The sequence below is a fragment of the Phoca vitulina genome, unplaced genomic scaffold, assembly GCF_004348235.1.
Source record: "Phoca vitulina isolate PV1807 unplaced genomic scaffold, GSC_HSeal_1.0 scaffold126, whole genome shotgun sequence".
In the NCBI taxonomy this organism is placed as follows: Eukaryota; Metazoa; Chordata; class Mammalia; order Carnivora; family Phocidae; genus Phoca; species Phoca vitulina.
In genome coordinates, this window is record NW_022589829.1 from 1,115,262 (window position 1) to 1,131,010 (window position 15,749).

The 15,749-nt window shown below is 42.5% G+C and overlaps 1 protein-coding gene across 2 annotated transcripts in view; it reads left to right on the forward strand.

Moving 5' to 3' along the window:
- PIEZO2 (piezo type mechanosensitive ion channel component 2) overlaps nucleotides 1-15,749 on the forward strand; it is a 505,679-nt gene that overhangs the window by 75,552 nt on the left and 414,378 nt on the right. For both annotated transcript variants that reach the window (XM_032399040.1, XM_032399041.1), the window contains exon 2: nucleotides 13,242-13,337. In XM_032399040.1, coding sequence (XP_032254931.1) covers nucleotides 13,242-13,337 — 96 coding nt within the window. The remainder of the gene's footprint in view (nucleotides 1-13,241; nucleotides 13,338-15,749) is intronic.

Sequence of the window (15,749 nt, forward strand, 5' to 3'; positions counted from 1 at the left end):
CCAGCAACCCTCAGTTTGTCTCCTGAGATTAAGAATTCCTCATATCAGTGAGGTCATATGATATATGTCTTTCTCTGTTTGACTTATTTCGCTCAGCATAATACCCTCCAGTTCCATCCACGTCGTTGCAAATGGCAAGATCTTATTCCTTTTGATGGCTGCATAATATTCCATTGCATATATATACCACATCTTCTTTATCCATTCATCTGTTGATGGACATCTTGGCTCTTTCCACAGTTTGGCTATTGTGGACATTGCTGCTATAAACATCGGGGTGCACGTAGCCTTTCGGGTCCCTACTTTTGTATCTTTGGGGTAAATACCCAGTAGTGCAATTGCTGGATCATATGGTAGCTCTATTTTCAACTTTTTGAGGAACCTCCATACTGTTTTCCAGAGTGGCTGCACCAGCTTGCATTCCCACCAACAGTGTACGAGGGTTCCCCTTTCTCCGCATCCCCGCCAACATCTGTCATTTCCTGACTTGTTAATTTTAGCCATTCTGACTGGTGTGAGGTGGTATCTCATTGAGGTTTTGATTTGGATTTCCCTGATGCCGAGCGATATTGAACACTTTTTCATGTGTCTGTTGGCCATTTGGATGTCTTCTTTGGAGAAATGTCTGTTCATGTCTTCTGCCCATTTCTTGATTGGATTCTTTGTTCTTTTGGTGTTGAGTTTGATGAGTTCTTTATAGATTTTGGATACTAGCCCTTTATCTGATATGTCATTTGCAAATATCTTCTCCCATTCTGTCAGTTGTCTTTTGGTTTTGTTGACTGTTTCCTTTGCTTTGCAAAAGCTTTTTATCTTGATGAAGTCCCAATAGTTCATTTTTGCCCTTGCTTCCCTTGCCTTTGGCGATGTTTCTAGGAAGAAGTTGCTGCGGCTGAGGTTAAAGAGGTTGCTGCCTGTGTTCTCCTTTAGGATTTTGATGGACTCCTGTCTCACATTGAGGTCTTTCAACCATTTAGAGTCTATTTTTGTGTGTGGTGTAAGGAAATGGTCCAGTTTCATTCTTCTGCATGTGGCTGTCCAATTTTCCCAACACCATTTGTTGAAGAGACTGTCTTTTTTCCATTGGACATTCTTTCCTGCTTTGTCGAAGATTAGTTGACCATAGAGTTGAGGGTCCATTTCTGGGCTCTCTATTCTGTTCCATTGATCTATGTGTCTGTTTTTGTGCCAGTACCATACTGTCTTGATGATGACAGCTTTGTAGTAGAGCTGGAAGTCTGGAATTGTGATGCCGCCGGCTTTGCTTTTCTTTTTCAACATTCCTCTGGCTATGCGGGGTCTTTTCTGGTTCCATACAAATTTTAGGATTATTTGTTCCATTTCTTTGAAGAAAGTGGATGGTATTTTGATGGGGATTGCATTGAATGTGTAGATTGCTCTAGGTAGGATTGACATCTTCACAATATTTGTTCTTCCAATCCATGAGCATGGAACGTTTTTCCATTTCTTTGTGTCTTCCTCAATTTCTTTCATGAGTATTTTATAGTTTTCTGAGTACAGATCCTTTGCCTCTTTGGTTAGATTTATTCCTAGGTATCTTATGGTTTTGGGTGCAATTGTAAATGGGATCGACTCCTTAATTTCTCTTTCTTCTGACTTGTTGTTGGTGTATAGGAATGCCACTGACTTCTGTGCATTGATTTTATATCCTGCCACTTGACTGAATTCCTGTATGAGTTCTAGCAGTTTTGGGGTGGAGTCTTTGGGATTTTCCACATAAAGTATCATATCATCTGCAAAGAGTGAGAGTTTGACTTCTTCTTTGCCAATTTGGATGCCTTTGATTTCTTTTTGTTGTCTGATTGCTGTGGCTAGGACTTCCAATACTATGTTGAATAGCAGTGGTGATAGTGGACATCCCTGCCGCGTTCCTGACCTTAGGGGGAAAGCTCTCAGTTTTTCCCCATTGAGAATGATATTCGCTGTAGGTTTTTCATAGATGGCTTTTATGATATTGAGGTATGTACCCTCTATCCCTATACTCTGAAGAGTTTTGATCAAGAAAGGATGCTGTACTTTGTCAAATGCTTTTTCTGCATCTATTGAGAGGATCATGTGATTCTTGTTTTTTCTTTTGTTAATGTATTGTATCACGTTGATTGATTTGCGGATGTTGAACCAACCTTGCAGCCCAGGGATAAATCCGACTTGGTCGTGGTGAATAATCCTTTTAATGTACTGTTGGATCCTATTGGCTAGTATTTTGGTGAGAATTTTTGCATCCATGTTCATCAGGGATATTGGTCTGTAATTCTCCTTTTTGATGGGGTCTTTGTCTGGTTTTGGGATCAAGGTAATGCTGGCCTCATAAAATGAGTTTGGAAGTTTTCCTTCCATTTCTATTTTTTGGAACAGTTTCAGAAGGATAGGTATTAATTCTTCTTGAAATGTTTGGTAGAATTCCCCTGGGAAGCCATCTGGCCCTGGGCTTTTGTGTTTTGGGAGATTTTTGATGACTGCTTCTATTTCCTTAGTGGTTATAGGTCTGTTCAGGTGTTCTATTTCTTCCTGGTTCAGTTTTGGTAGTTGATACATCTCTAGGAATGCATCCATTACTTCCAGGTTATCTAATTTGTTGGCACAGAGTTGCTCATAATATGTTCTTATAATTGTTTGTATTTCTTTGGCGTTGGTTGTGATTTCTCCTCTTTCATTCATGATTTTGTTGATTTGGGTCATTTCTCTTTTCTTTTTGATAAGTCTGGCCAGGGGCTTATCAATCTTGTTAATTCTTTCAAAGAACCAGCTCCTAGTTTCGTTGATCTGTTCTACTGTTCTTTTGGTTTCTATTTCATTGATTTCTGCTCTGATCTTTATTATTTCTCTTCTCCTGCTGGGTTTAGGCTTTATTTGCTGTTCTTTCTCCAGCTCCTTTAGGTGTAGGGTTAGGTTGTGTACTTGAGACCTTTCTTGTTTCTTGAGAAAGGCTTGTATTGCTATATACTTTCCTCTTAGGACTGCCTTTGCTGTATCCCAAAGATTTTGAATAGTTGTGTTTTCATTTTCATTGGTTTCCATGAATTTTTTTAATTCTTCTTTAATTTCCTGGTTGACCCATTCATTCTTCAGTAGGATGCTCTTTAGCCTCCATGTATTTGAGTTCTTTCTGACTTTCCTCTTGTGATTGAGTTCTAGTTTCAAAGCATTGTGGTCTGAAAATAGGCAGGGGATGATCCCAATCTTCTGGTACCGGTTGAGACCTGATTTATGACCTAGGATGTGATCTATTCTGGAGAATGTTCCATGGGCACTAGAGAAGAATGTGTATTCCGTTGCTTTGGGATGGAATGTTCTGAATATGTCTGTGAAGTCCATTTGGTCCAGTGTGTCATTTAAAGTCTTTATTTCCTTGTTGATCTTTTGCTTAGACGATCTGTCCATTTCAGTGAGGGGGGTGTTAAAGTCCCCCACTATTATTGTATTGTTGTCGATGTGTTTCTTTGCTTTTGTTATTAATTGCCTTATATAATTGGCTGCTCCCATGTTAGGGGCATAGATATTTACAATTGTTAGATCTTCTTGTTGGATAGACCCTTTAAGTATGATATAGTGTCCTTCCACATCTCTTATTACAGTCTTTGGTTTAAAATCTAATTTGTTTGATATAAGGATTGCCACCCCAGCTTTCTTTTGGTGTCCATTAGCATGGTAAATGGTTTTCCACCCCCTCACTTTCAATCTGGGGGTGTCTTTGGGTCTAAAATGAGTCTCTTGCAGACAGCATATCGATGGGTCTTGTTTTTTAATCCAATCTGATAGCCTGTGTCTTTTGATTGGGGCATTTAGCCCATTTACATTCAGGGTAACTATTGAAAGATAGGAGTTCAGTGCCATTGTATTGCCTGTAAAGTGACTGTTACTGTATATTGTTTGTGTTCCTTTCTGGTCTATGTTGCTTTTAGGCTCTCTCTTTGCTTAGAGGACCCCTTTCAATATTTGTTGTAGGGCTGGTTTCGTGTTTGCAAATTCCTTTAGTTTTTGTTTGTCCTGGAAGCTTTTTATCTCTCCTTCAATTTTCAATGACAGCCTAGCTGGATATAGTATTCTTGGCTGCATATTTTTCTCATTTAGTGCTCTGAATATGTCCTGCCAGTCCTTTCTGGCCTGCCAGGTCTCTGTGGATAAGTCTGTTGCCAATCTAATGTTTCTACCATTGTAGGTTACATATCTCTTCTCCCGAGCTGCTTTCAGGATTTTCTCTTTGTCTCTGAGACTCGTAAGTTTTACTATTAGATGTCGGGGTGTTGACCTATTTTTATTGATTTTGAGAGGGGTTCTCTGTGCTTCCTGGATTTTGATGCCTGTTTCCTTCCCCAAATTAGGGAAGTTCTCTGCTATAATTTGCTCCATTATACCTTCTGCACCTCTCTCTCTTTCTTCTTCTTCTGGGATCCCAATTATTCTAATGTTGTTTCGTCTTATGGTATCGTTTATCTCTCGAATTCTGCCCTCGTGATCCAGTAGTTGTTTATCTCTCTTTTTCTCAGCTTCTTTATTTTCCATCATTTGGTCTTCTATCTCGCTGATTCTTTCTTCTGCCTCATTTATCCTAGCAGTTAGCGCCCCCATATTTGATTGCACCTCATTAATAGCCTTTTTGATTTCTACTTGGTTCGATTTTAGTTCTTTTACTTCTCCAGAAAGGGTTTCTCTAATAACTTCCATGCTTTTTTCAAGCCCAGCTAGTATCTTTAAAGTGATGATTCTGAACTCTAGATCTGACATCGTACTAATGTCCGTATTGAGTAGGTCCCTGGCAGTCGGTACTACCTCTTGTTCTTTTTGTTGAGGTGATTTTTTCCGTCTTGTCATTTTGTGCAGAGGAGAATAGATTAATGAGAGAACAAAATGCTAGCAGGGTAACAACGTCCCCAGAAAATATACTCTAAACAAATCAGAAAAGACCTGAAGCAGTGGGAAAAGAAAGGGAAAGAGAGAAAAAAGAAAAGGAAAGAAAAAAAGAAAAAAGATAAAGATAAAGATAAAAACAAACAAAAGCAGAACAAAACAAAACAAAACAAAAACAGAATGTGATCAAATATGATCAGGCTGGATTATAGATCAGTGCCACACACTAGATTTTGGGTGTATTTTGGTCTGTTAAAAGAAAGTCCCTCCCAAAATTTTAAAGAAAGAAAAACTTATATATGTACAAAAATAAGGGTTGATATGATGAAGGGATGGAATATGACTGTAAAGATGGAAATTATAAAAAATTTTAAAAAAGGATTTGATAAGTTGTTTGAAAAAAGAAAGAAGAGGATTAAAAAAAAAAGAAAGAAAGAAAGAAAAAAGGGAGAGAATGTGATCAGGCAGGGGAGTAGAAAAAAACCATACACTAGAGATTTAGAGTATATTTTGATCTGTTAGAAGAAACTATCTCAAGATTTTAAGGAGAGAACAACTTATATATATATGCCAAAAATACGGGTAACTACTATGAAGGGATAGAATATGACTTTAAAAATGAAAAATAAAAATGTTTTTTTTTAAAAAAGGGATTGATAAGATGTTGGTTGAAAAAGGGAAAAAGAAAAATTCAAAAAAAAAGAAAAAAGGAAAAAAGAAAAAAAGACAGTTAAAAAAAATAATTAACTTTGAAAGACTAAAGAATCATGGTAAAAAAGCCATGAATTCTATGTGCAGTGTTCCCCTAGCGCTGGAGTTCTGCCGTTCTCATTGATCGGTAAACTTGGTCTTGGCTGGCTGTTCTTGCTGATCTTCTGGGGGAGGGGCCTGTTGCCGTGGTTCCCAAATGTCTTTGCCGGAGGCAAAATTGCCCCGCCCTTGCCGGTCCGGGCTAAATAATCTGCTCGGGTTTGCTCTCCGGAGCTTTTGTTCCCTGCAAGCTCTCCGTACAGCTTTGGAGGCGGAGAGTGAAAATGGCGGCCTCCCAGTCTCCGCCCCGGAGGAGCCGAGAACTCAGGGTCCCGCTCCTCAGCGAGCCCCCAGAGAAAAGCAGTCAGTCACTCCCGTCTCCCCGGTCTCCGGCCACACTCCTCGCTCACCCGGCCTGTGACCGCGCCTTTCTATCTGGCACCCGACCCCGGGTGGAGTCTCCAAACCCAGCAGATCCCCGCGGTGCGCTCCCGCACCTCTCCTCCCGGGGGAAGAAGGTGAGTCTCCCCGGATCTGCCGCTTGTTGGGTCCCTGCTGGAGGAGCTGTGGCCCAACTGTGCCGCGGATCACGGTTTATAGCAACCCCGAGCTGAGAGCCCGCGCCTGGGCTCTGTCTCTCCAGCCGGCTTCCCTGCTCCGATACCTGGGAGCTCTGCCGCACTCAGGTACCCCCGGTCTTTCTGTGACCCCGAGGGTCCTGAGACCACACTGTCCCGCGAGGGTTCCACCCCCCACTTCGCCACCAGAGTGACGTCCCTCAGCGGAGCAGACTTCTAAAAGTTCCGATTTTGTGCTCCGTGGCTCTATCACTTGCCAGAAGCGGCCGACGGAGGCCCCTCCCCCGCCGTCTATCCTCCCGAATATCGCCTCGGATTCACTTCTCCGCACGTCCTACCTTCCAAAAAGTGGTCGCTTTTCTGTTCAGAGAGTTGTTGCTCTTCTTTTCTTTGATCTCCTGTTGAGTTTGTAGGTGTTCAGAATGGTTTGATCCCTATCCAGCTGAATTCCTGAGAGGAGACGAAATCCAGGTCTCCTACTCCCCCGCCATCTTGCCCCTTCTTCCTTGATGTTTTATTCTAAAATTACATTCTTTTAACCAACTTCTTTAATGAAATTAGTGTACAATATAATATTTCTCTTCTTTTCCAGTTTTGCTGAGATATAATTGACATAAAACATCGTGTAGATTTAAGGTATACAATGTGTTGATTTGATATACTTATATAATGCAAAATGATGACCAGTGTGGTGTAGCTAACACCTCCATCGTGTCACATCATTACTATTTCTTTTTTGTGGGGAGCTACTTCTATTTCCTCAAGAGTGAGAAATACATGACTGATGGATTCAGTGTTATACTGACAAACTCCCAGGCCCAAAGTCACCTTTCATACATCTCTGGATCAAAATGTAATGTTAAAATATAGGGACTATCCCTCAATGTGATAACATATTTTCTTATTTGAAAATTATTTCTATTAGCCTTTTGTGGCACAAATGTATGAACATTCTTAGGGTATGCACGAAGAATATAATGCAGGAGCTACGTGATAAAAATAAGTGTGCAAGCGTATGTTTTGCGTTTATGAACTGTAGTGGGAGAGACCTTCTGCTAACATCTTTCTTGATGAAACTATTTTGTAACTTTCTGAAGGAAGCTGTTGGGACAACAACTCTCATGGATGTGGAGGTCAGATAGAAAGGAAATGGGAAGAGCTCAGGGCACTGGGTCTTGATTGTCAGTTCTAAAGCACCACTACTTGAGACGTTTATGACTTTAACCGGATGTAAACCACAGGAGTGTATAATGGGAAAAAGAATTCTACACAAATAGGCAATGAATCGGGTGACATAACAGCCTTTTTCCTGTCTCTCATTTCTTTGATAGTTTTCCTTAGGAAAAATCTACCATTGTTTAATTTTTTTTCCTGCTCCATTGTAAATACTTGCAACTAATTCTCTTGTCATTTTTTTTTAAATAAAATAACCAGGATTTTGAGAGGATATCCTTTTAAAAGCAATTGATTGCTTCAGAGTCGAGAAGGAAAAATATTAAAAGTACGAACGAAAAAAAATTTCTGGAATCACTGAATTGACAGAACTATTTTGTCACTTGGTATTGAAGTTGCTTATTCTGAGTAATGTGTATCTACTGCTCTGGCAACTGTTAAAATAAACAAAGCTCCTGGAGGCAATAAAGAGCATTTAGAATGTACTTAGTTGAAATGGAGATTCTAAACATTTAAAGCATTGTCTCCCAGGCCATTAATAGTGAGATGTTGTTTGGCCTTGCTAAAGGGTATGAAGGAAGTAGGAGATCACATCTGGCTAAAAATTCAGCTCCGAGAGCACTTACCTTTAATAACATAATCTAAAATTATTGCCTTCAACTATTATGGAAAGGCAAATTAAAATGTGCATAAACTTCTCCATGATCATATGGTAATGATGGGGGAAATTATTATACAGGCGGCCCTGACTTGATGATGATTCGACTTAACAATTTTTGGAGGGTAGTGAAAGCAATATGCATTCAATAGGAACCTTTTATTTTGAATTTGGAATTTGGATCTTTTCCTGGGCTAGCGACCTGCAGCGCAGTGTTCTCCCATGATGCTGGGCGGCAGCAGCTGCTCCCAGTCCATCCTGTGGGCAGAGGGTCAGTAGCCAACACTTACATTCTTACCATTCTGTATCCATACAGCCCTTGTGTTTGTCACTTTCAGTACTGAAGTCAGTCAGTTACATGAACCATTCAACACGTGGTTATACAATCCGCTTTGTGTCAGATGATCTGCTCAACTGGACATCCTGCACGAGTTTAAGGTGGGCTTGGCTGAGCTATGATATTCAACAGGTTAGGTGTATTCAATGCATTTTCAGCTTAGGATATTTTCAACATACTTTGGTTTTACTGGGACATAACCCCATTGTAAGTCGAGGAAGATCTGTACACAAACTATAACCAAGTATTTTTATAAATGTTACACGGCCATCTTAACAACTTCATACCTGCAAGACATTTTTCCCCTTTCTATTTTGATAAACTAAATTGTCAAAGTCAAATCATTTCCTTCTTGGAGAATTTTGCCAAAACTGCTTACCAGCTTTCATCTTTAGAAAATGAAGCTTGTTAATGAGGAGAGTTCAATTGTTTACATTTCAAATAATGCTATTAATGTTTATGAAGCACTCCATTTGATAACTTGTTGACTCACAGTTTGTAATTGTGAGCTCTCTAGGCCTGGCAAGGTCTTTCTTTTGGGAAATTCCTGTCAACTGTTGTCATCCCTTTGGGGAGGTTCCACATAATTCTGGGTGGTTAAAACCAGGTAGGATCGTGAATACTACAGTGCATTCTTCACCAAATCAGAGAATCTTTCTCCTTTGAACACCTTGGTTTGCAATTCAAAAAATTGTACTGTCAGCAGCCAAATTTTTGAGGCAGAGGGCGGAGGTCCAGGTGACCTGACAGTCTGTGAGAGCTGTGTGGTATCCGGGAACGCCGTGCAGCCAGAATACGAGAGCTCCTTATGAAGAGTAATAAATGCTCCTGAACAAAGGCAACAGCATGTTTGGCAAAGGAGCTGCTCCTATTTGCCTTCTAAGGCTTTTCTAGCTCGAATGTGTTTTATTGACAAGTTCAAAGGCATATTTTGCCCTTGATGAGGATAACTCACTTAGAAATGTCATTCAAAGTCCGCATAAGCGTGGGGGAGCTCCTGAGTCGCAACTTTACACATAAAAAGTAAAGCAGGGAATTAAGCGGTTGGGCTACTGTCATCAGTCAAATGGGATAATTTCAGACAAAATAAATGAAGTTGGATTTTTACAAGTGACTTGATTTTTTTTTTTAAGTTTGTGTATCTATTGCTGCATACAAATTACCTAAGTATTTAGCAGCTTAAAGCAGCACACTGTCTGAGTTTCTGGGAGTCAGGAAGCCAGGTGTGGCTCGGGTGGGCACCTCTGGCACAGGCTGTTTCACGGGGCTGTAGCCGAGGGGGTGGTGAGGACACAGCCTCCAGAGGAGCTGCTTCCAAGCGAACTCATGTGGCTGTTGGCTGGTGAGGGCTGGCTACTGGCTAGAGACTTCAGTTCTTGCCATATGCCTCTCCCTGGGACAGCTCACAACCCGGCAGCTGGCTTCCCTCACAGTGAGCAAGGGAGAGGCAGATGGGCACCCGGGATAGAAGCCACCACGCCGGATCGTGATACTTTTACAGTTTCTATTCGCTGGAAGTGAGCCATTAGTTCAAGCCCCTATTCAAGAGCAGGGGATGACATCCTGGCGTGACAACCAGGAGGTGGAGATTACTGGGGACCATTTGGAGGCTGCCTATCACCCTGGGTTGTCCCTGTCCTCTCCTTAAGCTCTTTGGACTTTGCTATAAATAATGATAACTGAAGGCTGTGATGTGGGAAACCCAGAGCGGGCTCCGTTCTCCCCCCTCCAAAGTTAATCTTTGAGAATTTCCTCAGTAAACACGTTTCCACCATGCATAACATGAAACCTTACAGAATGAGGTTATAAAACCGAAACAGCAAGATACATACAAGAGCATTTGCCATCCTGTGGAGGGCAGGCTCCGGCTCACTGAATCCCTGAGGGTTAACTAGGGACAGGATGGACAGGTGAGGACATGTTGTCATGCTGGGGCCATGATGCTTCCTAATGATAGTGCAGCCTCGGGAACTGGACTCCCAGGCTCAAACCACTGCCTTGTTCCTTAGCTGCGCTTCCTGCTTTTTCTTGTGTAGAAAGAGAGTCATAACAGTCTCTGTAAAAGGAAGATAGTAATAGTATGAGTTAATGTACATGAAGTGTACCCATCAGGGCTTGACACAGAACGAGCACATTGTTGTAAGCTATTACCGAGATAAATTAACACAGGTGGGTCTCTGAGAATTCTCTTTAAAGTGCTACGATCATACAAGTGGGTTCTATCTTAGTTTTTACCCAGAAATACTCAGAATTAGGTAACTTTGCTGCACCATCCTAATTTTAAGGGTGAAAAAAACACCCGAAGGCTAAAAAGAAAGAAACATTCCAGTTGATTAGATGTTTATGTTTGTTTATTGTTGTTGAAATGTCAGCTGTGATGTTTTTATGTGACCAGGCACCCTGTGCACCTTAATACCCTGATTTCCTTCCCAGATGCCCTCACGTCTTTTTCATTCCATTTCATTCATTTATTCACTGTTCCTTCCTGGCGTGGGCATGAGCACCTCCTGCCCTGGGCCGTGGCGATAGCAGAGATGGTCACAGGCATTGAAACAGAGGCCTGTGACACTGAATGACAAGTGCTCTGGAAGAGGCACCGGGGAGTGAAATGCATCTGTTTGGGGAGGTTGTGGACATGGACCATGCCATGACCCAGAAGAGGAAACTTGTAAGCCATGTAGCAGTATGCCTGATGGAGGAAGGATGGGAAGGTGTTGCAGTTGGAGAGAGGGGTGTTGGCATGATCTAGAGGCAGGAAGCCGCAAAGCATATGGAAGATGCTGGCTGTTCAGTTGGGCAGTGGTGCAGAACGCAGGGAATGCATTGGTGGGGCTTGGAGCTGCAGGTGGGCGCGGGAGCCCGGCTTGCAGCCTTCGACCAAGGCTGACAGCCGGCACTCAGTTGACACCTCAAAGTGACAGCCAGTGCCTTCAGATCTCTTGCAAGTCCACAGGATCTGGCCCCATCCAGGACTCTGCTGGCACCCCCACCTCCCCGTGGGGTTGTCTGCGGCAGGTCACACAGGTCAGGCCTTCTTCTCCAAGTCCCTGCCCGGCACCCTCTCCCACAGAGACTCTGTCAACTGGCTCACCTACCTCACCTGTTGGCCCACATCTCACTTTCTCCTTGACAATGGTTTACCTTCAGTGCTCCTACTGAACGCTGCAGTCAGTCCTCCCCCCCCAGTGCCCCCTGCTCCCCCTTTCCCTGCTGACTTCCTGTTCACATAGTGCTTGTCTTCCAGCGTTCCTTGTGATTGACCTCTCATTATGTTTGTTGTTTATCGTACATCCCCCCACCAAAATGTAAGTTTCCTGAGGTAGAAAAGGATCTTTGTGGGTCCCAGCACATAGTACATGCTCAGAAAATATTTGTCGACTGAATCATTCCCCAAATATCTTTGAATTATTTTTAAGGAGCTTCCACTATGGTTGAGAAATAAGAAGCAGAAGTAAAAAAAAAAAAATCTAGAAAGTTCCAACATATGTTTTTATTCTTTTACATTGTCTTAATTATATGTTTTCCTGTCCGCCCCATCAATAGTGTGAAAGTTTCTTTCCATCTTCGGTCTTTCATAAAGGAGGTTAGGAATGTCCATGATGGTAAAAAAGTTACAAATATGTGCACGTTCCTTTGGAATGAAAAAGCACTGTTTGTGGCTTCCCTCTTTCCCTAAGACACCACGCCTCACTTTGCTCTACTGTGTCTCTGATTGCTGGCTTCTAGAGTAAACCATCCGAAGCAAGGGCTGGGGGCTGGCCTATGCCATGCTTCTGTTCAAATCCTTTCTCAAGTCCAGCACTTCTTGATCTGGTCTCCCTGTATGGGTACCATGTCTCTTACCCTCCATTTTCTCTCCTACCAACTTTCCTTCCAACATTTTTCCACCTGTGTCATCATTAAACAGATTTCCTCATCCTGCAGACTCATACCCAGTCCTTCTGATCTTTAGTTTTTCTTTAGTCATCCAATAAATTTATTTTTTATTGCTATAATGTGCTCATTTTCTTTCTGCATGGAACACTGCACACTTTCTTCTCCCTGAATAATAATGAGCACGCTTATGATAAATGCTCATGTTTTTGAGGGCTTCCTGTGTACAAGATGCTGAGCCATAGGTATTATTATATATCATTCTATTTATTCCTCATGAGTCTATGTGTTAGAGACAGTTATCAGGTCTGCTTCACAGATGGGGAAATGGGAACCTGGAGAGGGAAGGCACGCCCTTCGAGCAAGTCTCTGGAGTTCTAGCTCTAAGATAAGCGATGCAGAAGAAGGAGCATGGGGTCGGGAGCCTGGCAGACCCGAGGTTAATTCTAACTCGGTCAAATCCTAGTTGGGAGATTCAGGTGAATGATTGAGTCTTTCTGAGCCTGAGCATTCTTACTTATAAAATGATGATTAAATGAGATAATTTGTGTAAAGCCCTGCCATGGAGCATTGAGCAAATCTGCTTCTTCTATTTTCTTTCTCTTCTGTATCCTCTCTTCCATGGCCAGGCTTACCTGAACATCCCAAACCCTCACCAATCCCATTGCCCTCTATATTTCTGTAACAATTTTAATTTCTCCAGCTTAATTTATGACTTATTTATGGACTGACTTCATTCAGGTGTTATATGGATGTTGCCTTCTTGGTTAGATTTTAAGAGGAGGGACCATGCATTTTAATTCTGCATTTCTCATGATGCTCACCATAGTGATAAACACAGAATAAATGCTCAGTCTTTTCTTCCTAATTGACATATCTACTTAGGTCACCATTTGATCCAGCGGTCCCTGACGCAGTAACCCACACAGGCCTGTGCACCCTGGTTCCAGCAGCCTGCCATTATTAATGACGTTCTCCCTCTCTTCTCTCTTCCCAACTGCAGCGTGTGCGTTCCGGTACAATGGGCTCTCCTTTGTCTACCTCATCTACCTCTTGCTCATCCCTTTGTTCTCAGAACCAACAAAAACAACGATGCAAGGTAAGAGATGTTTGCTGTTCCCTACCACGCTCTGAATGAGTTTTGCTGGGCTGTTCGGTTTGTCTTTATCTGATGGAAGTGATGCTGTCTGTGCATCATGCTGGTCCATCTAGGAGCAGGCATCAGGCATTTGGGCGGCTGCAAGTTGAGTAGTGTGGAGCTTGTTGGTGACACATTTTTGTCACTTACACAGCTATCCTCCCATACAAGTTCCCGAGTAGGTCTTTATTGGTAGGCTTGCATGTATCTGGAACATTTTGGCTAGTTAAGACGAACTCAATGTATTTTCAACAAAATAAGGCAGAGGGTGGAGCAACATTGGCACATGCTTTGCATATTGGGTTGCTGGGGAGAATGTGGCAGGAGGTGGGAAGGAGGCAGAGCATCATCTTACATTTCCAAGCCACGTAGCAGGAGAACCGGGTAAGACCGGGTCCCAGTCATGACTTGTTTATACATCAGCCGAGATCTCTTACATATGCCTCAATCGAGTACTGAAAGAGAGTAATCTGAGTCTGAGGGATAGTTTCTCAAGCATGTCACTGCAAAATTGTAGATCCATCTCCCATTGTTCTGCAAGAATCTGCAGGCATAGAAAAGAATGTGACTGTTTCTTCTAAGGCTCTAATTAGGAAGCATGGTCTGGCTTGTAAATTTATATATTTGAAGTTCTTCCACAAGGATAAACATTAAACCACACCAAATCAGTTTAATAGTTTAGCTTTCCAAACAATACCATCAGCAGCAAGGACTGTGCCCAGTGTCTTAGGTAAGTGTGACGGCTATATATTAAGCTGGGAAAAAAAAAAAGAAGTTGTGTTTGACCCCACCAACGGAGTGGCATGGGAAAGGCCATTGGTTGTCCTCAACTCATGGTGGTGACTGTTCAGGAAAAGAAGTGAAGACGGTGTACACAGAACGCATCACGGCTCTGCTTTTCCCATTCTCCCCCTTAGCTATTGCATTTATGTGTATTATGTTTCCTCATCTGAATAGTTAGGACTGCAGATGCTATGATGACTTCCCTGCCTGAGGAAGAACTTAAGTGACAGCTCTTCTAAGTCACTGAAATCCTTAACACATAAAGAAGAGCCGGAGGAAAGTGAATGTGTACAAACCCTCCTCAAACCTCAAAATGCCGTTCATGCGACCACACCCAGTCTAGCCTCATTCGGACAGTTCAACATTAACAAAGACATTGAAACAGGCTCGTTTTGGGCCTCAGAGCCGAGATTATAACATATAGACAAGCTGTATTTCATGGCTTGGATCATAAAATATCATACACATTCAGGAGAAAGTGCTTTAAAAATGAGTAGCTGTATAGATTCAATTAAATTCTCTCTTCCTTTTATATCAGGGTGTCTGCTTATTATTTTATGTGGAAATCAGGTAATGGGGTTTTGCCCTTCAGACATACGGGACAGCACCTGGCTTTGTGTTCTTCTCGGCTAACCAGCCCTGCTTTCCGTCGGGCTGCCTCAGTCCCTGTAGGAGTCGGTGTGTAACTGTGTCCAAAGTGTGGGACAATCAGCCCATTGTGTATACCCGGGTGCACCGGGACCGATGTCAGGAAGCCCAGAGGTGAAACATAAAATCAAAAGCAAACAGCAGCTCTTCTCTATGTAAAGAAATATCCTGAGTTGACAAAATGTGACCAGGTCAGTGCACAAACAAAGCACAATGAACACCCATACGCGTCTGCTGGTGCTGCTCCTAATGCTGGAGAGGGAAGCACGGGGCCCGAAAGGGAAACCCACAGGCATCTTTCCAGTTAGTCTTATGGAAGCAGTGTTGTGATTACTTTCCTCTTTCCTGCATTTCAGTGCCAAGCAGCGTGACTGATAGTCAACAGAACCTCATTTATTTATTTATTTGCTTGTTTATGGAAACACAGAGGGTCTCTAGGAGAGGATGTTCCACACTTTTTTTTCTGAACATGTAGGGCTCGCAGTCCAGGCATTTCTAAAATCTGTGTTTTGAGATATCCCATGCTGGGCACTTCTGGCTGTGCACAGTCCAGGACATCGAATGTGACGTGGCATGGACACAAGCAACGATGGGTCTGGAAGAGTGACCGTGGTGTGGCTTTTCTGGAAGACTCAGGCTCACACATACTCAGACCTTCAAGTTCATGTTCACACACATTTCTCCTGATTCAGTAAGAAAGTACATTCAGACTGAAAGAACTGTCAGCAACCTCCACACCACCTGCTCGCAGACAGTCTGCCTGAAATCACGAGTGAATTCGGACTGCCTCTGGAGCCAACGGTGTTTGTGCACATTGGCGGGACCATGAAATGACGTAGACTCCCCTGGGCTGAAAGTGTGGTGCAGACCTGTAAAAGTTACTCCATGCCCTTCTGCCCTGCATTTGGTCTGTTGGATTTATTTTTTTCTCGTGGGATTATT